The following is a 25,114-nucleotide window of genomic DNA, read 5'->3' as shown; positions in this document are numbered from 1 at the left end:
TGCCCACAGCTACATCACTAACCTCATATGGAGATATTACCCAACTCATCCTCTCTGCTCCTACCAAGACCTTCTGCTCTCTTGCTCCCCTGTTACCTCCTCGCATGCTCACCTCCAGGACTTCTCCAGAGCCTCTCCTATTCTCTAAAACTCTCTGCTCCAGTAAGTCTGGTCAACTCCTACCTTGTCTGCTTTTAGGCGATCCTTGAAAACTCACTTATTCAGGGAAGCCTACCCCATCTCCACCTAAGAACTGTACCTGACTCACCTCCATCAGATCATCCCTCGCAGCGATTACCTATTGTACCACCTCCCCCTCCATTTAGATTGTACACTTCATGAGCAGGTACCTCCTATTCCTTCTCTATTGAACTGCATTGTAATCATACTGGCCCCCTTTACTTTGTAGAGCACTGCGTAAACTGTAAATCCTGTATAATAATAACAATAATATTTGTCTGTGTGAAGCCTTCTTGAATCCTAGGTCCAGATGCACATGGGGTCTCATGGTTAAACACTCCCCCTCCTGCCCCTAAGCACCATACCTTCTATTCATTCATGTGAATGGCAGTTAAATGACAGGGAGAGGGTGAATTTTTTCTTCAGCTTGGGAAGAAATTAAAGCTTCATGTAAAATCTCTTGCTAGAATATCAAGGGCTCCACCCAAATACAGAAACAAATTTAAATATCTGTATTCACCACTAAGTTCTACTTCATGAGCACTGTAGTTAAGCCAGGTAAACTTCACTCTTAGGAATACATTGACACAGATCGCTAACAGTGACAGTTATTTAAACAGACAGAGCATGAGAATTACAATAATTACTTATAAGAACCAGCATTTCTACTGTATTAGGTACTTAAAGTTCATGTTGATATAAAAATTCAAATGTTGATATCATGCTGCTCATAGAAGTCATAAAAGAACATGCACCCTATTATAGAACTACATAGAACAATAATTCTCAAAGCAGTGATAGATCTCCTGTTCCCAAAAATAGTAGATCAAAGTAGTGACAGGAAGAACATGACAAGGATAAAATGTGAGCAAAGCCTTGGGAATAAAGCATACCTCATGTTTGTTTCTGTTGAGGTGCACAGCAAATTCCCATTTTGATATTTCACAATGATTTTTTAGAATGTTAAATAGACTCAGGCAGTTGTTTTTAGTAATGGCGATTCTGATCTGAAATGTGTCACTTCTATATTTAAGTTATAGTTAATACATAAATGTCCACTGGCTGAAAACTAGATAATAAGTCTAATGTGAATTCTGTTATGATGTTAACTTATTGGTATTTGTGTGTCAAATTTGAAACACATCCTTGAAAGCAATAATCCTTTACTGTAATCATCGCATTTATATGTCAAATACTTTGTATACATATAATTATGTATTTTATCTTGTGTACATAATATAATTGGTGTTTTTGTGTTTTATCAGAACAAGATGTCATCCTGGCACACAGTTGTTTTATGTATGGGCAGCTTTTTCTTGCTCATTCAAGGAAGACCAGCAAAGGAAGAGTTTAGTGCTAAGCCTTTTTCACCATTCATCAGACTACGGCACAAGGTAAAACATAAATCTTTATTGATACAGTATATGTATCAGTATTACATTTATTAAACATTGCACTAAATTGCTTCAATAGAAGGTAAACATGACAAAAAGTGGATGGGAAACAAATACCCCATGTGGCCTAATCAGGCCAGGCTGGTACAGTAACATGATGGATAATTAGCAAATCTGACGCTGCCAACTCTCCTTCACCCATGACCAACCTTTAATGAACTGGTGAACTTCAGAAAGGTGTCATTTCCATTCCTACTTGACAGCTTCACTATGGGGATGGCGATCTTGCCCACCTTGGCTGCCTTCGAGGTGGTGTTCTCCATGAGGTTAAATCCCTCACTTGCCCCTAAAAGCAGTAAGAATACCGCCACTTTAACACAAAAGAAACCCTGTTAAAGAGGTTGTAAACCCTCAAAACTTTTTTTTTTTGCTGCAACCTGAAAGAGAAACCCATAATGAGCTAGTATACAGCGCATACTAGCTCATTATGAAATACTTACCTAAGAACGAGCCCCCGCCGTGCCGCCCGCTCACCTGTATGACGGGCGACATGTCCATTCGCCCGTCTTCTGGGATCGCGGCATCCGGCCATCTGATTGTGACGTCACTGGCTGAATGTAAGGTAAATATCTTCTAAACGGTACATGTTTAGGAGATATTTACAGTACCTATAGGTAAGCCTTAATATAGGCTTACCTATAGGTAAAAGTGTCAGAGGAGGGTTTACTTCCTCTTTAACCACTTGCCGACTGCCGACAGTAGATTTACTGCGGCAGTCAGCCCCTCACAGGCAAAGTGACGTATATTTACGTCACTAGCCTATGAGGCTCTGGGAAGCGAGCGCGCGCTGCTGGCGGCGCGCTCCCGCGCGGTCACGGACCCCCCCGCGCGTGTGACCGGTGGACCCGATGTCCGCCGCTCACTCTGCGATCGTCGGGGGAGAGGGAGAAAGGCAGGCAGCTTGTGTAAACAAGCTGCCTGTCATTCTCGCCTGTGTAGAAACCCTGATCATACGATTCTACTATGTAGGACCGTTGATCAGTGTAACTACAGCTCAAGCCACAGCCAATCACAGTTAGAATCACACCCCTAGGGACACACACAGCCCCTCCCTCTCAAATAAAGTTAACCCCTTCACTGCCAGTGTATTTTTACAGTAACAGTGCATATATATAGCACTGAGTACTGTAGAAATGTCACTGGTAACCCCAAAAGTGTCAAAAATGTCAGTCAAGGGTCCGATCTGTCTGCCCCAATGTCGCAGTACCACAAAAAAAATCGCAGATCGCCGCCATTACGCGTTAAAAAAAACAACAAAAATGACAAAAATCTTTCCCTTTGTTAGTAAACGCAATAACTTTTGCGCAAACCAATCAAAATACGCTTTTTGCGATTTTTTTTTACCAAACATATGTAGCATAAAACAAATTGGCCAAAAATGTTAAAAAATTTTGATTTTTACTTTTTTTTTTGGGGAATTTCATATAAAAAAATGTGAAAAATATTGTTATTTTTGCAAAATTGACGCTCTTTTTTTGTTTATAGCGCGTGATCAAAAAATCGCACAGGTCATCAAATACCACCAAAAGAAAGCTCTGTTTGTGGGAAAAAAAAGGACGTCAAATTCGTTTAGGTACAGCGTCGCACGACCGCGCAATTGTCCGTTAAAGTCACGCAGTGCCGAATCAAAAAATACCCCCTGGTCTTTTAGCAGCCAAATCCTCCGGGGCTTAAGTGGTTAAGAGCTGAGACATCCCATCCTTTAGCCTGAATATTGAATAATAAATATTATCCTATACAGTTTGTATATACTAATACACAAGGACAGATATGGTGCCAAATAAATTAAAAGGTATCCTCCAAAACCAACTGGTATCACTGTTTAATATACATGGTAGATATAATAAATTAAACCATTCAATGTATATCAAATATATGACAGCTGATTACTCAAAAGAGTATCTCTAAAGTATTCATTTTGGTTTATATCCGTCCATGCAGCAAAGCAGTAAAACACAGCACAACTTGATTTTTTCTTTTTTTTGAGCTAGGCTATACAACATGCTGTGACAAGAAATAGTTGCTTGATTACTCAGCATGGTTTTTGTTTTTCTGTGTGGCTTATACTGTTTGGAGAATCACAGCTGTAATGCATAATAGTGCTCTTACAGATAACAACATCTATCTGTAGCTCTGCTTTACATTCAGTAGAAAATATCATTGCATATTCTGACATAATGCTTCAGCTGATGCAAAACCTTCTACAAATCCACTATGACAAATCCCTGAAAAATAATACTTAGGGGACAAGAAACCACACATGTACAATTATGTGACAGGGCGGAAGATGTAGATATTGATGCTGCATTCAATATCCATATATTTTTGTCCCCTTCATATTTGTATTGCTGTATGGGAGGATGTGTTAACCACTTAAGCCCCGGAAGATTTTACCCTGACCAGGGCCTATTTTGCGATTTGGCACTGCGTGACTTTAACGGACAATTGCCCGGTCGTGCGACACTGTACCCAAATGAAATTGACGTCCTTTTTTCCCACAAATAGAGCTTTCTTTTGGTGATATTTGATCACTTGTGCGATTTTTTGATCATGCACTATAAACAAAAAAAGATTGACAATTTTGCAAAAATAACAATATTTTTCACATTTTTTTATATGAAATTCCCCCCCAAAAAATTGTAAAAATCAAAATTTTTTAACATTTTAGGCCAATTTGTTTTCTGCTACATATGTTTCGTAAAAAAAATTGCAAAAAGCGTATTTTGATTGGTTTGTACAAAAGTTATTGCTTTTACTAACTAAGGGAAACATTTTTGTCATTTTTATTGTTTTTTTTTAACGAGTAATGGCGGCGATCTGCGTTTTTTTTGCGGTACTGCGACATTGCGGCGGACAGATCGGACCCTTGACTGACATTTTTGACACTTTTGGGGGTACCAGTGTCATTACTACAGTAATCAGTGCTATACATATGCAATGTTACTGTAAAAATGACACTGGCAGGGAAGGGGTTAACTTTATTGGAGAGGGAGGGGTTAAGTGTGTCCCTAGGGGCGTGATTCTAACTGTGATTGGATGTGGCTGTGTGTGTAACAGCAGAGATCTACGGTCCTAAATAGCAGGACCGTATGATCTGTGCTGTTACACAGGGGAGAATGACAGGTGGCTGTGTTTACATTAGCCACCTGCCTTTCTCCCGCTGTAACCGACGATCGTGAGTGACCGGTGGACATCGGGTCCGCCGGTCACACACGCGGGGGGTCAGAGAGTGAGCGGGAGCGCGCCCCCAGCGCCGCGCACTCGCTCCCTAGAGCCTCACAGGCAAGCGACGTAGTACTACGTCACTTTGCCTGTGAGAGGCTGACCGCCGCAGTAAATAGTCGTGCGGCGGTCGGCAAGTGGTTAAATTACTTTGGATCCACAGATCACATATTTAATGGGATGCTGTAGAGCATTTTTAATGCTATCCAAAGGTATTGTTAATGGAACCAAACTGGAACCATTAGTTAAATATGGAAGCCAAAACTGGAACCAGTACTTACTGTAGTTATGACTGCTTAGTAACTTGTGTCCAAAGCGACACCGTTAGAAAAAAAGATCCCAAATACAGTTTCCTGCAAAAGAAGACATATTATACTTACTTTTCTAGTGGAACATCTCTAATCTTTGCTCCTTGCAAAACCCACAACCCCTGGGAATATTAGATGCTTTTGTCCTCCACTGTGTCCAAAGCGACAATGTCCAAACTTGTGTCCAAAGCGACGCCGTCCAAACTTGTGTCCAAAGCGACACCATCCAAACTTGTGTCCAAAGCGACACCATTAGAAAAGAAAATCCCAAATGCATTTTCCAGCAAAAGAAGACATATTATACTTACTTTTCCAGTGAAACATCTCTAATCTTTTCTCCTTGTAAAAATCACAACCCCTGGGAATATTAGATGCTTTTGTCCTCCACTGTGGACTGTGGTTCCATCTTCCAACCCCTGTGTCACTACAGGACGCTGCAGTGAGGTAGGGGGTCAAAGGATGGAACCACGGCAACAGAGAAGATTGGAGACACAGGCCTTATTTTGCAGGAAAATGCTTTTGGGATCTTTTTGGGCAAAGGCACTTTTGCTTTAATGAAGACTAATTAGTGATGGAAGTCTCCATAATTCATCAGTGCCGATTTCTTTTAAAATGTATGTCAGGTTCTTTTGCTGCTGGTGTTGCAGTTTGGGAGATTTTACACGTATTTCTTGTCTTGGTGACCATTATCAATGGCTCAAGAAATTGGGGGAATTCTCCCCAATGGCAAACCAGACAACACTGAAAACTTCAGAACCGTATGAACCTTCCCTACTCCTAAGAAAAAAAAAAAAGTTTTGTGTGCTGTTACACTTGCCATGAAATTTGACTCGAGAAAAATACATACTGTTGATTGCATTTGCCTACCTACTTCTAAAACTATAAAACTGGCAACACAGGCCTGCTGATTACACTGGTGTGGTTCCCATGTTGAATTCTCAAGGGCTCCTGGTACATTTATTTTATTTATTTCAGGTACTTATATAGCGCCGTCAATTTACACAGTGTTTTATGTATACAGTATTTTGTACATTCACATTAGTCCCTTCCATCAAGGAGCTTACAATCTAAGGTCCCTAACCTATATTCATCTACATACTTGGGCTTACCACTTAGCCACTGTGTTAACACTTAACCACTGACAACAGAGTCCCACAGATTACACTGCAAGGGTTACTCTCCTGATATAACATGTGGGACTCACCCTCCCAATAGAATGTGTGTATCCTTTAGAACAGTGGTCCTCAACTCCGGTCCTCGGAGCCCACTAACAGGCCAGATTTTAAGTATTGCCTTGGGGAGATGCAGACTAGAATACTGCAATCAGTGAGCAAGAATTGAGATCACCTGTGATGTAATTTAGTTATCTTGCAAACCTGGCCTGTTAGTGGGCCCCGAGGACCGGAGTTGAGGAACACTGCTTTAGAACACTGAGAGCAGGGTAACATCCAAACCCTGGCTGTGCCACTCCCCTACCACAGCTCTGAGTCACTCTCATGAATGAGCATTATCACACTGCTAAGGTCTTTTCTGTACTCCCCTCCTACAGAAAACTAAAGTACACTTCCTGGAAATATGACAGCACTATGCAATGTGGTAAAGCCATAATTAAGTAATAGTACAAAAGTTCCACTCAGTCTGATTTGCACTGTGCAGAAGAGTTTCATAGTTAGCAAAGAGGGTCCAAAATGGTGCACTGATACAAACACATACTGACAGATTCCTCTGCTGTGGAACTGACTTGTGAAGTGCTTTTTTATCACTCGTTGGGCTTAATTTTTACTACCAATAATTTAAAGACCAAGTATCATACTGTTACTTTATAAAACTGAAATGCAATGAATAATTACCTAAAAAAAAAAGAAAAAATTGGCACAAAGAACATTACTTACTTTCAGTGTAATGTGTCCCCTGTGCTTCTGTCTTCAAGGGCAGTAGAAATCTTCTGCTGACCAATGTGTTCTTACCCCCATCGTTGTATTCTTCCATTGTAGCAGTTGGAGTTAATAGAACTGAGGAGCTGTCACAAGCACTCACCAAAAGTTTCCTACTTTGCCCACCCTTTCCACCCAGCTCCTCCATTCCTAGTATCCGTTACAACACTTTCTATGAATGAAAAGCGATTTAAGAGGGTAGGCCTTTCAATCATCTGCTCATTCTCCATTATTAGATTTTGTTTAATTCATAGAAGCTGTAGTAATGGCTACCATGAATATTGGAAATGGATGGAAAGGGCAAACACAGTTGGGCACTCTTGATGATAGCCTGTGACAGCCCCTCAGTTCTATTACCCCTCTGTCTCATTGGAGGAAGGCAATATTTAGCTGAACTAGAAGACAGAAGCACAAGGGACACATTACACTAAATATAAATATTGTCCTTTGCTCTTTACTGTATTTGTACTTTTTTGTGGGTAAACTAGGTAAAGGCTTTAACTAATAAATGATTACCTATCTTGCGGACATTTGTCTTTTTTGCCTGTTTGTCCTTATACTAATGGCACCAGATTGGTATGGACTGACCTATGTCCAGATAACCTCAGTGTTCCTTAGCTCACAAAATATAATTGGCTGTTATAAGTTATAAGTCCCCGTGCACCCCTGAGCATTTTGTAGTGCATTCCCTAAGCAGCCTGACTATGCTCAAGATGCAGAATCCCATTGTTTGTAATTGTACTTGTTCGCATTTCAATGCTCAGTGGCCTATATGTTTAGTCCCTTATGCTCAAAGTACATGAAATCTTTTTTGAGAATAATCAAGGCATTTTTATGGCTCCATAGATTTCAATGACAGCGCCCAAAAAATTCAACTCTTTCCTTATGACTGCTCTCCTTCCCTTGCCCAGCCCAAAACATGAAGACCTGAAGCTTGTTTTACAGGGAAAACACTTTCTCAAAGCTACTAAAACACTTAAAAAGTGGCAAAATATGTTTAAAAATCACAATATGCTCTGCACAGTTAGGGATGTAGGCTAATAAATACCCCAGTGGATTCTTGAACCAGTGAGTGTTTGGATGCCTTAGGGTATCAGGGGGGATTTTTTCCCCTGCTGGAGCAAATTGGACCTTTCGTCATAAGGATTTTATTTGCCATTTTTCTGAAAAAAATTGCAGGTTTAGGGTTCTTAGGATGTAGGTTTATTTATTTAGTTTTTAATCTTTGGTTGAACTTGTTGGACATTTTTCAACAGCACTAATAGAAATCAGTTTATATTTCGGCCTTTTCCCATTGTGTATGACAGCTCTGGGAAATCTCTTGCATGGTCTGCAGCCTTGCAACAACAGCTAACTTTTTTGGGTTTGGACAAAATAGTGTTTGGACCAACCCCAAGCCTGAGCCCCAGCTCATCACTACAGGCTAACTATGTGACTTGGTAATAACAGTAGCAATTTTGGTAGGTCTTTTCTTATGTCTGCTCTGTTATACTGATATTGAATTGCTTGTTGTATTTTTTTTTTTTGCTGCACTGTTCACAGTTATCACACTTGCCACTTCATTATTAACTAAGAAGATAATTTTTCTTACTTTTTCTTCCTTGCTCATGGAGTGCTAGATTAGGAAAATTATTAATAACATTATTATTATACAGGAATTATATAGCATCAACAGTTTGCCTAGCGCTTTGCAAAATAAAGGTAGACATTACAGTTACAATACAATTTGGCACAAATCAGAGGGCCCTGCTTGTTAGAGCTTACAATCTGAGAGGGACGATTAAGTGATATAAAAGGTAATTACTGTGGGAGATGAGCTGATGGAAAAAAACAATGACCTTTTTATGCAGTGGAATATCTGAAACATTGTGCCCGTTTCTGAGTTTCATAGCATGGCTGAACTAGATGAATTGTCCAGTATTTATAAATACTGTATGATTTCTACATATTTTATTCCTTTAGAACTGTATATCTGTATGGGCCTGGAACTGTCAGATAATGAACTGTTGCAGAACCAGCAAGTGACTCTTTTGTTGCTTTTTCTATCCTTTTCTTTAGTAATATGCTATGTCTCCGAACAAATTTAATTCACATTCAAGCAAAATTATAGTAGGCCCTGGCAGATCTTAAATGTGACAATAAATGTGAAACTGTTGCATATCCTTGACCTAAAACCTGCACTGTCAATCTGGTACTAGTAACACAGAGACAGAGATAGTCAAACATGATGTAGGATGCATAATACATTTTACATTAATTATATTATTATTAATTTACATAATATACAAACTGTTATACCAAAATTAGGTATTTTAAAAAGGGTGACTGCATAATAACAGACTATTTCTTTATGTATTTTCTAGTATTATGATCTAAAACAAAATGTATAATAATTCCATTCTAAAGTTTTAAAGAACTTTCTCACTATACAAATGTTTTTCAGACATACCTTTGACTCCTTCCCTTTAACAGGGCCTTTATGGGTAGGAAGGACTGGCTGATCATGTGACAACTAGGATGGGCTATCACAGTGATCACATGATCAGGAGCCGATCCTGCTGTCCCCTGATCATAAGAAGAGACTGAGTGCTATCTTTGACAGCTCAGTCACTGCAAACTGTAAAACCTCAGCATAAAAATCTCTTCTGCCCTTTTTTAAAGGTATGCCTGTGAAAGCTTTGCATAGCGATAGAGTGCAGCGCTAAAACAGCAAGTGACATATATTGCAAAAAGTGACAACAATACAAATGTGATAATAATGTAATAACAATGTGATGAAAATATAATCGAAAAACATGCAGGTTTATAAAATAGAAGTCCATACAGGAAGAAAAAATGAACTGATATTAGAGTGCTGAACCCAGGAACCAAGTCCCAGCAAGTATAGGATGTTCCAAAGATTCCTTCTCTCATTTAATCAGCAGGAAACAAAAGGGGACACCCATGTGAAAAGGGGTAAGGAGACTGCTTACCAGAAATCCATGGCCATTCAAACTAATGAAGTGGCCCCAAGACGACGTCAACCTATGACGAAATGCATCGGCCGGTACCAGAGGTGACGTCTCTGTTCGCTCCAGGGAGGACGCAGGAGGATGCGGGACGCCGCGGTCCTCTTACCAGCCTTTTGGAAACTATGTCCATGTGCTTTTACCTGCTTCCTTTGTAAGTGATATTTTAAATAAAGCCTTTTATACTCTTTACTAGATTACGCTATGTGTTTCCACCCTTCTATTTCTTTCAAATGCCATTGTTACCTGATCTTGCTGGGTTTCTGACTGAATTTTGAGGATTATTTATCTGGGAGGTGATCCACGCCAGCCCGAGACCCTGGTTTCAGTGATATGCTTTGCGTTCTTGGGGCCACTTCATTAGTTCATTAGTTTGAATGGCCATGGATTTCTGATAAGCAGCCTCCTTACCCCTTTGCACATGGTTGTCCCCTGCTGCTTTGATGAGAGAAGGAATCTTTGGAACATCATATACTTGCTGGGACTTGTGATGCACTCCTGGGTTCAGCACTCTAATAACAGTTCATTTTTTCTTCCTGTATGGACTTCTATTTTATAAACCTGCATGTTTTTTGATAATATTTTCATCACATTGTTATTACATTATTATCACATTTGTATTGTTGCCACTTTTTGCAATATATGTCACTTGCTGTTTTAGCTCTGCACATTTTGTTTATATATGTACTGGATTGTTGTCTATAGATCAGTGTCAGCAGCTATATTTTTTAGTAATCTTAATGTATCATATTATTTTTAGCGCAGAAATTCCCTCTTTTTTGTATAGCGATAGAGTGGCAGTATGAATTTAGAGTAAATGTAAATCTTAACTGAATTATATTTAGTGTAATAAAGCTCTGTGTATCATAAAAACTGACCATTTTTAAAATTAGAGATCGACGATTATCGGCAACACTGATATATCGGGGGCCAATATGCACTTTCCCCTATATATCGGAATCGGCCCCTGAGGTTACCGATATTGCCGATATTTATGTCCTCGGGTGATGCCTGCAGCTAGAGACATCACCCCGATACCGGTATCCATAGCCAACGGTCGGCTGACTTGTAATGACAACCGAAGTGGCTGAGAAGCCGCTCAGCTGTCATTACAAGGAGCGGGAGGGGACGTCCCCCCTTCCCGCCGCCTTCCACGGCTCACCCGGGTCTCTTGTCCCCCCGGTAGACCCGGGCATCCTACCTCCACCGCCGCCGCCGAAGAGAAGACCCAGTGTAGCATGAAGATGTGTCCCCATGAAAGCCGGTATCACTGCCGCAAGTGCGATTGCGCCGGTCTCCATGTAAAAAACCCGGAAGTGATGTCATTATATCACTTCCGGGTACTCGGCGCCGAATTAAAAAACTGACAGCATTCAAAACATCCAAACTTGGCGTTTTGAATGCTTTTCAGTGCCGAGGAGGGGTTTAAGGTCTTTTAGACCCCCAGATGCCTCCACAAGGAGTACTTTTAGAAAAAAAAAAAACATTTTTTTACATGTCTGAAAATAACCTAGGAGCTGTTCACACACAGGCACATATTAGGGTATATATAACATGGAGGCGCATGTGCTTTTTGCACCAGCGTTGTAAGAAATTGTTGCAATGCATCATAGTGTTTACACTGCCTTTTTTAAACTTTATTGAAAGTGAACAAAGAACACTTCAATCAACCCTATACACAACAGCACGTTGGGGTGTACTGGGGTGCATTGTAATTTGTGATTGTGCATTGCATAAAAAGGCAGACATGCTGCGTTTTTTTGCAAAGCACACCAACACACATGTATGGTATGAACAGGGCACCTAGAGAATAACTGTACTTTCAGTGTCTTTGCATTGAGCTTGTGTTAGGCTATCTTATCAATGCATTGGATCGAGATTACACCATCACAGGGTGGTACTGTGGGTGCTTTAATGGTATTAAAGGGTGCCACATCCTAATTACTAGAACATGTTTATCAGAAAAAACGATGGACTTTATAGGCACCAGTCATAAAAATCAAAAACGTTTATTTAATTACACATATGTCCATAAAAACACATAAAATACATAGTTTGTCATACTGGTATTAGTGTATGACCAAAACCAATTATATTGACTAGTCAAAGGCCAGCTGGTAAGCTAGGACCCTATAGCGATCACCAGCAGAATTGGGCATAGGTCAGTGTGGTATGTTTGAGCTTGATATGTTTCGCAATGACTTGCTTCCTCAGGAGCTTATTTATTATTCCAAGACATCTACAGGTCTGATGAGAGCGGCGGCTTAAAAAATCTTCAGTGTAGGCGGTAAAGCATAGAGCATAAAGTATAGCTAACAGCTATAAACGTACTACGTTAATAGATAGCCATCTTAACACAGGCTCATGATTAGGGTGGCCCAAAAGGGAGGTGTTTATGGAAAAAAAAAAAGGGAGGTGTTTGCTTAAATTATAGTGGTATGGACCATGGTATACACCAATACAGTACTTGGAGATGGAAGGTGCTAGATCAAGGATCACAAACTTAGGTGTCACTGAAATACAGCAAAACTCTCAATTGGTGCATGTATCGTAGATGTCCAATAGAATGAATCAAACTAGTGGCGTCTGTCATTATCTTATCAATGCAACATCAATGCACCTGGTATAGATGATGCCTTAAACAACAAACAATGTTGACTGTTCTAAACTTAACTTTAAGTTGTTGCTATGGGTTGGGCTAGCCGCTTATTTGTTTTAGTATACAGTGCCTTGCGAAAGTATCTGGCCCCCTTGAACTTTGCGACCTTTTGCCACATTTCAGGCTTCAAACATAAAGATATAAAACTGTAATTTTTTGAAGAATCAACAAGTGGGACACAATCATGAAGTGGAACGAAATTTATTGGATATTTCAAACTTTGTAAACAAATAAAAAACTGAAAAATTGGGCGTGCAAAATTATTCAGCCCCTTTACTTTCAGTGCAGCAAACTCTCTCCAGAAGTTCAGTGAGGATCTCTGAATGATCCAATGTTGATCTAAATGACTAATGATTATAAATAGAATCCACTTGTGTGTAATCAAGTCTCCGTATAAATGCACCTGCACTGTGATAGTCTCAGAGGTCCATTTAAAGCGCAGAAAGCATCATGAATAACAAGGAACACACCAGGCAGGTCCGAGATACTGTTGTGGAGAAGTTTAAAGCCGGATTTGGATACAAAAAGATTTCCCAAGCTTTAAACATCCCAAGGAGCACTGTGCAAGCGATAATATTGAAATGGAAGGAGTATAAGACCATTGCAAATCTACAAAGACCTGGCCGTCCCTCTAAACTTTCAGCTCATACAAGGAGAAGACTGATCAGAGATGCAGCCAAGAGGCCCATGATCACTCTGGATGAACTGCAGAGATCTACAGCTGAGGTGGGAGACCCTGTTAGAATGGCCAAGTCAAAGTCCAGACCTAAATCCAATCGAGAATCTGTGGAAAGAACTGAAAACTGCTGTTCACAAACGCTCTTCATCCAACTTCAATGAGCTCGAGCTGTTTTGCAAGGAGGAGTGGGCAAAAATTTCAGTCTCTCGATGTGCAAAACTGATAGAGACATACCCCAAGCGACTTACAGCTGTAATCGCAGCAAAAAGGTGGCACTACAAAGTATTAACTTAAGGGGGCTGAATAATTTTGCACGCCCAAATTTTCAGTTTTTTATTTGTTTATTTGTAAAAAGTTTGAAATATCCAATAAATTTCATTCCACTTCATGATTGTGTCCCACTTGTTGTTGATTCTTCACAAAAAATTACAGTTTTATATCTTTATGTTTGAAGCCTAAAATGTGGCAAAAGGTCGCAAAGTTCAAGGGGGCTGAATACTTTCGCAAGGCACTGCATATTCCATTGGACAGACTCTCACACTACATGGTAACTATTATAGAGGCTGTATTTTTACGTTGTAAGATGTATCTCACAAAAGTGAGTACGCCCCTCACATTTTTGTAAATATTTAATTATGTCTTTTCATGTGACACACTTAAGAAATTACACTTTGCTACAATGAAACGTAGTGGGTGTACAGCTTGTATAACAGTGTAAATCCCCTCAAAATAACTCAACACACAGCCAATAATGTCTAAGCCGCTGGCAACAAAAGTTAGTACACCACTAAGTAAAATTGTCCAAATTGGGCCCACTTAGCCATTTTCCCTCCCCGGTGTCATGTGACTCATTAGTGTTACAAGGTCTCAGGTGTGAATGGGGAGCAGATGAGTTAAATTTGGTGTTATCGCTCTCACTTTCTCATACTGGTCACTGGAAGTTCAACATGGCACCTCATGGCAAAAAACTCTCTGAGGATCTGAAAGAAAGAATTGTTACTCTACATAAAGATGGCTGAGGCTATAGGAAGATTGCCAAGACCCTGAAACTGAGCTGCAGCACAGTGGTCAAGACCATACAGCGGTTTAACAGGACAGATTCCACTCAGAACAGGCCTCGCCATGGTCAACTAATAAAGGTTGAGTGCATGTGCTCAGTGTCATATCCAGAGGTTGTCTTTGGGAAGTAGACATATGAGTGCTGCCAGCATTGCTGCAGAGGTTGAAGGTGTGGGGGTCAGCCTGTCAGTGCTCAGACCGTACAACGCACACTACATCAAATTGTACAAGAGGGAAGCCTCTTCTAAATATGATGCACAAGAAAGCCCGCAAACAGTGTGTAAAAGACAAGTAGACTAAGAACATGGATTACTGGAACCATGGCCTGTGGTCTGATGAGACCAAAATAAACTTATTTGGTTCAGATAGTGTCAAGAATGTGTGGTGGCAACCAGGTGAGGAGTACAAAGACAAGTGTGTCTTGCCTATGGTCAAGCATGGTGGTGGGAGTGTCATGGTCAGGGGCATGAGTGGTGCTGGCACTGGGGAGCTACAGTTCATTGAGGGAACCATGAATGCCAACATGTACTGTGACATACTGAAGAAGAGCGTGATCCCCTCTCTTCAGACACAGGGATGCAGGGCAGTATTCCAACATGATAACAACCAAAAACACACCTCCAAGACGATCACTGCCTTGCTAAAGAAGCTGAGGGTAAAGGTGATGGACTAGCCAAGCATGTCTCCAGACCAAAACCCTATTGAGCATCTGTGGGGCATCCTCAAATGGAAGGTGGAGGAGCGCAAGGTCCCTAACATCCACCAGCATTGTGAGGTCATCATGGAGGAGTGGAAGAGGCAGTGGCAACCTGTGAAGCTCTGGTGAACTCCATGACCAAGAGGGTTAGGGCAGTGCTGGAAAATAATGGTGGCCACGCAAAATATTAACACTTTGGGCCCAATTTGAACATTGGGCGTGTACTCGCTTTTGTTGCCTGTGCTGTTGTTGAGTTATGTTGAGGGGACAGCAAATTTACACTGTTATACAAGCTGAATACTTACTACTTTACATTGTAGCAAAGTGTAATTTCTTCAGTGTTCTCACATGAAAAGATATATATATACTAAAGTTTTTACAGAAATGTGAGGGGTGTACTCACTTTTGTGAGATACTGTATAACGAGTAGAGTTATTTAGTAGAAGAAACTTTATAAGGCAATCAGTGGCTCCAATAGATAAAGAAAAAGGATGCTTGATGGAGAAGACTAAAAGAAAATGGCAGCGGCCATGGACATAGTGACTAGGGATGATCGAACTTTTCAAAAGTTTGGTTCGGCCAGAACATCCGAACTTCCCGAAAGTTCGGCCCGGATTTCAGAACCCCATTGAAATCAATGGGACCCGAACTTCTGTAATCAAAAAACACCATTTTGAAGCCCTAAAACCCAATAAATGCCCCTAAAAAGTGCCTAGGGTTCTGGGTCATGCCCCAGGGACTATTAATCACACAAAAAAAGTTCTTAAAAATTGTCATTTTTGATAGAGAGCCAATTATTGAAAAAATTAAAAAAAAAAAAAAATCTTTGGATTTAGTGTCTGGGGGTCTAAAAAGTATACCTGTGAAGTTTCAGCTCTGTAGCATGTCCATAACCAGAAAAAAAAGATCGTTTGTATTAGGTCACTTATAGAACAGGGATATGGCTCCGCTATTTTCACACCTTGCCAGTTTAGTAGCAAGCGTTTTTTTGGGCATTTTTTGGGGGACTTTGGAGGCAGGCAAAACATCTGAACTTCTGTGTAGGGGTATATATACATACACCCATGTCTGTATATATACACATACACATATATAGGTGTGAAAATAGCAGAAATCTGTGCTTGTGCTAATAAACACCAATATAGCTTCTCTCCTATAACACCTATATATGTGTATGTGTATAAATACATATAAGTGTGTGTGGGTATATGACCCTATACAGAAGTTCAGATGTTTTGCCTGCCTCCAAAGACCCCAAAAAAATGCCCAAAAAAAACGCATGCAAGAACACACCTGGGCATTTTTTTTTGGCGCAGGCATTTTTTTGGGCATTTTTTGGGCGTCTTTGGAGGCAGGCAAAACATCTGAACTTCTGTGTAGGGGTATATATACATACACCCATGTCTGTAATATACACATACACATATATAGGTGTGAAAATAGCAGAAATCTATGCTTGTGCTAATTAACATCAATATAGCTTCTCTCCTATAACACCTATATATGTGTATATGTATAAATACATATAAGTGTGTGTGTGTATATATAACCCTATACAGAAGTTCAGATGTTTTGCCTGCCTCCAAAGACCCCAAAAAAATGCCCAAAAAAAACGCCTGCAAGAACACACCTGGACATTTTTTTTTGGCGCAGGCATTTTTGGGCGTCTTTGGAGGCAGGCAAAACATCTGAACTTCTGTATAGGGTTATATATATACACACACACTTATATGTATTTTTACACATACACATATATAGGTGTGATAGGAGCGGAGACATATTGGTGTTCATTATTTCATTATCGCAAGTGTTCTGCTACTTTCACACCTATATATGTGAATGTGTATATATACAGACATGGGTGTATGTATATATACCCCTACACAGAAGTTCAAATGTTATGCCTGCCTCCAAAGAAGTCCCAAAAAATGCCCAAAAAAATGCCAGCTATAAAAACGCCCAGGTGTGTTTTTGCAGCTGGCGTTTTTTTGGGCATTTTTTGGGCTCTTTGGAGGCAGGCAAAACATCTGAACTTCTGTATAGGGGTATATATAAACACACTTGTATGTATTTATACACATACACACATATATAGGTGTTATAGGAGTGGAGACATATGCCTGTTAATTATTTAATTAGCGCAAGCATATGTTTCTGCTACTTTCACACCTATATATGTGTATGTGTATATATACAGACATGGGTGTATGTATATATACCCCTACACAGATGTTCAGATGTCATGCTTGACTCCAAACATCTCCTCAAAAAAGCCCAATAAACGCTTGCAGCAAAAAGCATGCTCACAGGCGAGAAGCCATATCAGTGCACTGAATGTGACCTAAGAGAAACTATCTTTTCTCTATAGCGGTCACCCTGATATGGAAGGGTTTTGTCACCCTGCCATAGCAGTCAGAGTCAGTTAACCCTACACTACACTACGGTCCCCTTACACTTAACACTTTCCCTACAGAAACTAAATTATTAAAGCTAACTATAGTGGAAAATAGCACCCTAACTACACTAGATATCCCTTTCCTCACACAAAATATTGCTAAATGACACTTTGTAGCAGAAGTAACAGAACTGCTTCCACTCTCTTCCATTTCCCTGTATAACAATGCTAGGAATTTGGCGGGGGCTATCTTATATACTGGGGGGGGGGGCGTATTCACTAATGATTGGCCTATGGACCCCCTAGTCACTCCAATCACATTCCTAGCATTCTCCTGCCCCCTCAATTGGCTTTTACTGATGGTTCTGGTCCAATCATGGGCTTTTAAAGCCCAGTTCCTGTCCCATTGCATTTTGGTCGGTTCTGGTTGCCGAATTCTGAACTTTTTCAGCAAAAAGTTCGGAATTCGGCCGAACCTCGAACAGCCAATGTTCGGGTCGAACCGATGGTCGACCCGAACCGTTCGATAATCCCTAATAGTGACTAGAGGAAGTGTGGACCTTGCATTCCTGAAAGAAGGCACACACGGAGGTTAGTGTGCCATTATGGCCAAAGCTTTGTGGATCCTGTGCAGATTTAGTTATTTTTTAATGCACTCTACAAATTATCATACAATGCTGCTAAATAAGCCCTACTGGTAAGTGTGTATTCATAAATAAACATTTTAAATTAGAATTCCTATTATGTAAGTAAAGATACAGGTAGATATATTATAGGCGATTTTCAAACAGATTATTTCAGAAGTAATTTTGACCTTTGTATTGAGAACATCAATACCCAGAAATGCTCCCTTTTAAAAAAAAAGATAAATACCAATGCTGCAGATTTATCCATTAGATTTATTCATCTGCCAGGTGACTCCTGGAATAGCAGAAATACTGCATATAATGATGCTTCATGACAGCTTTTAAAAAGTAAATGTTGGAACAGTGTTCTCTAAGTGAATAGAAAAATACAGTTCATGGGTCTTGTTAGAGGGCACAGAGGGCTGTGGGGTGAGGGATGCCAATCAGTGGTTACAGTTTAATTTAGCCTGGGAAAAAAACTATTTAACTGAAAAGAAACAAAGAAATGCAAATTCTTCACAAGAACTCTTTCTGTACTGAAAGGAAATAGATTTTTCTTTCAAAGATTAAGAATGTAAAACCAGGGCTTCTTGTGTATCTGCCACATATGGAAACTCTAATTCAATACACAGGACTAGAGGAAACATAAGTAATTGTTTTGCAGAATTCTAATACACTTTCATACACAGACCCAATTCATTATCCATAGAGCAGTAGCAGGAATTTCTACATTGAAGCTGAACGTCATGGAAACACAAAGCTCACAATTTAAGGGTGGAATGATAAAGAACATCAGTTTTTCTAGGAATGCTTGAAATGAATTCTGCAGAGAAAACAGAACTATTTATGTTAATGGATCATGAATAAGTATGCCACTGCATGCCTAAAGCTCCTTCATGATTATAATCTTCAAATCTAATATTTTCCATTCACTTCTCATTATTTAAAACAGGCAAATATTTTCATTTCAAGGTATCATAAATATAGCCTATTTAGGCGCACTTTGAAAACTGAAGCTAGTCACTAGCTGCAGCAACATTTAGGATAAATTTCAACTACAGAGAGAATTTACAAAAGCCGTGGCTCAAATTAATGAAAATATGTTATGCTGTCAATGATCTGCAAATAGGATTATCAGCATTCACCTCCCTTTTAATTTACAGACAGTTAATAATTCCAGGAAGAGAGATACTCTAGTTCAGTACTTCTTAATCTTTTATAAAAGATGTTCTTGTAAAATAGTAGCTTACCATTTCTGGACTTCCGTGTTGCATGTTGCCTGTCTGTGTCTTTAAAAACTTCAATACCGGGCATTTTCACCCCCTTCCTGCCAAGGCCAATTTTCAGCTATTAGCGCTGTTGCATTTTGAATTACAATTGCGCGGTCATGCAACACTGCACCTAAACCAAATTTATGTCATTTTTTCCCCACAAATAGAGCTTTTTTATTTGGTGGTATTTGACCACTTCAAGGTTTTTTCTTTTTTGCTAAAAAAATTTAAAAAGACCGAAAAGTTTGAAAAAAAAAACCGTATTTTTGTTTATGTTATACGATTTTGTAAATAGATAAGTTTTTCCTGCACTGACAGGCACTGATGAGGAGGCACTGATGGGGTGGCACTAATATGTGGCACTGATAGGCAGCACTGATGGGCACTGATAGGTAGCACTGATATGCACCATTGATGGGCACTAATAGGCGGCACTGCTGGGCACTGATAGGCGGCATTGATGGGCACTGATAGGTGGCACTGATGGGCACTGATAGGCGGCACTGATGGGCACTGATAGGTGGCACTGATGGGCACTGATAGGCGGCACTGATGGGCACTGATAGGTGGCACTGGTGGGCACTGATAGGCAGGACTGATCAGCACTGATGGGCACTAATGGGCACTTACAGGCGGCACTGGTGGGCAATAATGGGCACTGGTGGGCAGCACTGATAGATGACAATGATAGGCACTGGTGGGCAGCACTGATGGGGAGGGCACTGGTGGACAGCACTGATCGGGAGGGCACTGGTGGGCTCCCTGAGCCCTGATTGCCATCCCTGGTGGCCATGGTGGGCATCCCTGGGGTCATGGGTGGGCATCCCTGGGGTCATGGGTGGGCATCCCTGGCTGCCTATCTTTATTTACAGCAGGTGGCCGGCTTTCATATAAAAGTCTTCCCAATGGCTGATTTTCAGCAAGTTCTCTTTTATAGGCAGCAAAGAGGTGCCCCCTCGCCTCTTCCCAGTAATCTCTGAGCTTACTAAAGCCGATCCATTGCATGCCTGGGCAGTAAGCTGAGTGAGGGCAAGATAGCCCCCTTGGCTCTTTGCCCTTGGAGGACTGTAGCGACATCTGACGTCACATCCGCCTCTCGGGCTTAACGTGATTTTTGTTTTTCCTAAAACCAAAATATTTTTTTTTTTTTTGCTTTTAAAGGTAAATGAGAGATATGGGGTCTTTTTAACCCCAGATCTCTCAATAAAGAGGACCTGTCATGCTTATTGATTTTACAAGGGATGTTTACATTCATTGCAGTAGGAATATAAGTAATTTAAAAAAAATGAAAAATAAAGGGACAGTGTAAAAAAAAAAAAAGTAAAATAAATACGAAAAAAATAAATTAAAGCGCCCCATCAATCCGAGCTTGTGCGCAGAAGCGAACGCATATGTAAGTCACACCCGCATATGTAAACGGTGTTCAAACCACACATGTGTGGTCTTGCCGCAATTTTTAGACTGAGAGCAATAATTCTTCTGCAAGACCTCTGTAACTCAAAACAGGTAACCTTTCAATTGGATCTTAATGTACGCTTGACGCACAAATAACTCTGTTGTAATAAAAAGTGCACTTTTAGATATTAATATACGCCAAGCGCAATTAATCCGGTTGTGCTAAAAAGCATAGTTCTCAGCTCTTTTGTATAAGGTATAGGAGCGCGCTCATCATTACCCAGTAATACAGACACACAGGCTGTTATCACATTGGATGCTCAATAAAATGTCCTGCCTCAAGCATTGAGCTCCGTTTATTTATGGGACAACAAAGGGATAACAGCAGGAAGTGATGGCTATACAACATCAGCCAATCAGTTCCAAATGTACAGTCACATGACATAAGTTACTCACATAGAATCCGCCAATGAGATACCTGTGTACATTCAAATATACAATAGAAAGGGGGAGTACAGGATCGTGAACGAGCAGAACAGTGTGCACGGCTTCCTGACACTTTTAGCAGCTGGAACACTGGGGAGACTTCCCCTCTACTTTGTTTTCAAAAGATTTGGCTGGAGTTCCACTGTGTATCTAAAGCAAAAAAACAAAAAAAACCAAAAAAAATTGTATATAATATATTATATATTGTATATTGTAACTAACCATTCTTTAGGTGTGTTAGCTGCATCCATTTTTTATATTCAGGAATTAATGAAAATCGATCTATGAATGGAGGAGGTAAACCTTTCATTTTTCTGCCTGTTTTCCATTTAAAGATTACATTTTTCATGGAAGCTACAGTACAGCTTCTTTGAGTGAAGGAGGGATGAAAAGGGTAAGCATAGTCAGCAGACTTGACGACTGCAAAAAACAGGTCCATTGACTCTATTAAACCCTGTGGCACTGGAAGAGTAAGGCCCCTTTTACACTTGGAGTCCATTGGCGGACTCCATTTTTCTCAGCATGGGATCAATCCGCCGATCCCCCGCTGAGCAGGGGGATGGTAACTGTGTGCGGAGACAGAGCTGTCAGGTCCCCGCTGTCCTCTATGGGGGAATCGGATGAGAACGGACCGTCTGTCTGTTCTCATCCGATCCCATCCGATCCGCTGGACGGATGGAAAATAGGGTTTTCATCCGTCCAGATTTGATGGACCGGATCGGATGTCAGCGGACATGTCTTCGCTGACATCCAATGCCCCATAGAGATGCATGCATCCGTTCAGATCCGCCTGAAAAACTGACAGGCGGATCTGAATGGTCCGCAAGTGTGAAAGGGGCCTAAGGCTGCTAAAGGAGGGAAATCAGAGGATGGAAGATTTCTTCTAACTAAAACCTTAGCCAGCAATGCAACGGACACATTTCATTGACTGTAAGTAGCATCCCTTGTTTGTTGCTTAGTCATCTAGCTCTGCATCATGAAAGCAATAGGAGAGGTAAATGCAACCTTATACCCTGAAATACTGGGTATAACACTTTATAGAGCATTGGGAAGAAAGATAAGCTTAACCAGTTCTGGACCGAAAGGATTTGGCCCTTAATGACCAGGCCATTTTTGGCGATTTGGCACTGCGTTACTTTAACGGAAAATTGCACGCTTGTGCGACGCTTACCCAAATAAAGTTGATGTCCTTTTTTCCTACAAATAGAGCTTTCTTTAGGTGGTATTTGATCGCATTCTGCTATATAACATTCCCAAATAAAATAATTTAAAAATCTAATTTTTTCATCATTTTTGGCCAATTTGTTTTCTGCTACATATTTTGGTAAAAAAAAAAAAAAAAATCGCAATAGACGTATTTTGATTAGTTTGAACAAAAGTTATTGCGTCTACAAACTAGGGGAAAGATTTATGTAATTTTTCTTGTATTTTTTTTTATACTAGTAATGACGATGATCTGCGATTTTTAGCGGGACTGCTGCATTGCGGTGGACATATTGGACCCCTAACTGACAGTTTTGACACTAATAATGACACTGGCAGGGAATGGGTTAACACAGTGGGTGATCAAGGGGTTAAATGTAAGCCTAGGGGAGTGTTTCTAACTGTGGGGGGGCTTGTGAAATGATCATAGAGACCTGTGATCTTATAGAGAAGGATCACAGGCGCTCTGTGATCATTCCAGAGAGAAGAACGGTCAGCTGTGTTTACAACAGCTGACCGTTCTTCTCTCTCAGCAGGGAGCAATCGCGAGTGGCCGACGGCAATCAGAGTCACCAGCCCCGTGGGGGCGGGGCAGGAGGCGTGCGACCGACGTAGGGCTATGTCGGTTTGCGCAGAAGGGGCTGCCTGCTGCAGTCCTTAAGTGGTTAAGCAGCAAAAAAAAAGGGGCAAGTGAATCATTCTTTTTCAGGGCAGATGTGCAAGCTACCTATTAAACTCTTCTTCAGTTTTCAAAGAAAGTCATGGCATGAGCCAGCTGTAAATTTCTGTTTGGACTTTTCTTGATATATTTTTTTTGTCTTACATTACACAAATCTGTCACTATCCGGAAATTAAAAAATAAATGATTGCCTGTTAAAGTAGATTATTAATACCTATTTCTCTGGTGGGCACTGACTCAGATCTTTATTCTTTTCAAGAACTAGAGGTTCCCAGAGAAACTCTGCTTTGGATCCATTAGTCCATGTAATGGTGTCCACTATAGGATGAAGTTACTAAACTTACTCGTGATCCCTGAACTCTGTGTATTACTTAAAGCGGAGTTCCAGGCTAAAAAAATATTTTAAGCTAAAAATACCCCCGGGACAGTCAGGGCTAGTGCATTTAAGCAACGATAGCCTATGAACAATCCCCTGTTTCACTTACCTGTAAGAAGAAATACTTACCTTGAAAATGTCTTGTCCAGCGCTGCCATCTCAGGTTTGGGCAGCTGAAGCCGGAGCATGTCCTTTTCGTGTCCTCTTCGGTGACGTCGGAGTTCCAGAATGCCCTGCTCATCACTTCCGGTGCAGGCGCGTCATCCCTGAACAGCTTCTGTGCATGCCTAGAAGCTGTTCAGCAGGGAATGACGTGCCTGCACTGGAAGTGACAAGTGACTCCGGCGCATGTGCATTGACTCCTGGGATCGATGATGCTCATCTCCCAGGAGTCAATGCAAGGAGGAAGTGACATCGTGGGCCGTAGCCGCAGAGGGAGGAGCAGGAAGGAAGGTAATTATATTATCATTAAAAACAAGGTAAGTTAAACAAAAAAAAAATTGAAGTATCCAATTTTTTTTCAGGTTCATCTAAGCTAGCGGACGGTGCAAAGATAGTTTTTAGGGTGGAACTCCGCTTTAATGTGTTTATAACCTTAAAAAAAAAATCACTGCCAGCCCTTCTCTTTTATCCAGCCATCCTACACAGTGTATATGTTTGTTGAAAATAATTCCTTCAAATACCTTTTTTTCAGGTCTCTTTCGGCCAGTCATGTGACTCCCGACCACTCTCCTACTCCGATCTACGGGCTACAGTGGGAGGGGCCAAGATCTCCCTCTGACGTTAGCCAAGGGGGTCACTTGACTGCTGTGCTGACCTCTCAGCCTCTCCCGCTGTACTCCTTAGATGGGGGAGGAGGATGGCTGGGAGTAAAGTGGCCAGCTAGAAGAGATCTGAAAAAAAAAAAGTATTTAGAGGCATCATTTTCAACTAACATGTACACAGTGTGTTATGGCTGGATAAAAGAGTGGGGCTGGCAGTGAAATTTTTTAAGTTTACTTTACTACTACTACAACCTAATCTCCAGAATTATTAAACAGGATTTTGTAAAAGGATTTTTTAATCATAGAGCTGAAATTCTTTCTCCCTAACTGAAATTTTTATTATCATTCCATGAGGCTTAACCTGTGTATATACATTATATCCGATTTATCAAATGCATTGTAAGGCTTAAAAATAAATTGGTATTAAGTATTTATGCATTGCATGATCTTGGTTAGGGGTGTCCAACCTGTGGCCCATGGGCCACATGCGGGCCAAGACGTCTTTGAAAGTGGCCCAACAAAAAACTCGAAAACTTGCCTAAAAAAATGTTGATTTTATTGGAATTTTCATAAAAATGCATTTACAATTATTGAACACATGCGGACAAAGAAAAATGTGACTTTTCTTTATAAGTTTTATCATCCCAAAGAAAAATGCCCCACTCTTCACAATCATACCTCTTTTATGTCATAAGTTTTTAGAAGCACTTATGTACAGT

General features: G+C 40.5%; 1 protein-coding gene across 2 annotated transcripts in view; it reads left to right on the top strand.

The window, feature by feature from the left end:
- Nucleotides 1-25,114, top strand: part of FSTL5 (follistatin like 5) — a gene marked incomplete at its 3' end in the record, with an annotated part of 983,490 nt that overhangs the window by 165,289 nt on the left and 793,087 nt on the right. For both annotated transcript variants that reach the window (XM_082261833.1, XM_082261832.1), the window contains exon 2: nucleotides 1,446-1,574. In XM_082261833.1, the coding sequence (XP_082117959.1) occupies nucleotides 1,452-1,574 (123 nt within the window). In that variant the 5' untranslated portion in view covers nucleotides 1,446-1,451. The remainder of the gene's footprint in view (nucleotides 1-1,445; nucleotides 1,575-25,114) is intronic.

This window comes from Pelophylax lessonae (genome assembly GCF_965119305.1).
Source record: "Pelophylax lessonae genome assembly, chromosome: 1".
NCBI lineage: Eukaryota > Metazoa > Chordata > Amphibia > Anura > Ranidae > Pelophylax > Pelophylax lessonae.
Note: the sequence above shows the minus strand (reverse complement) of the source record. Positions and strands in the feature narration are given on the sequence as shown.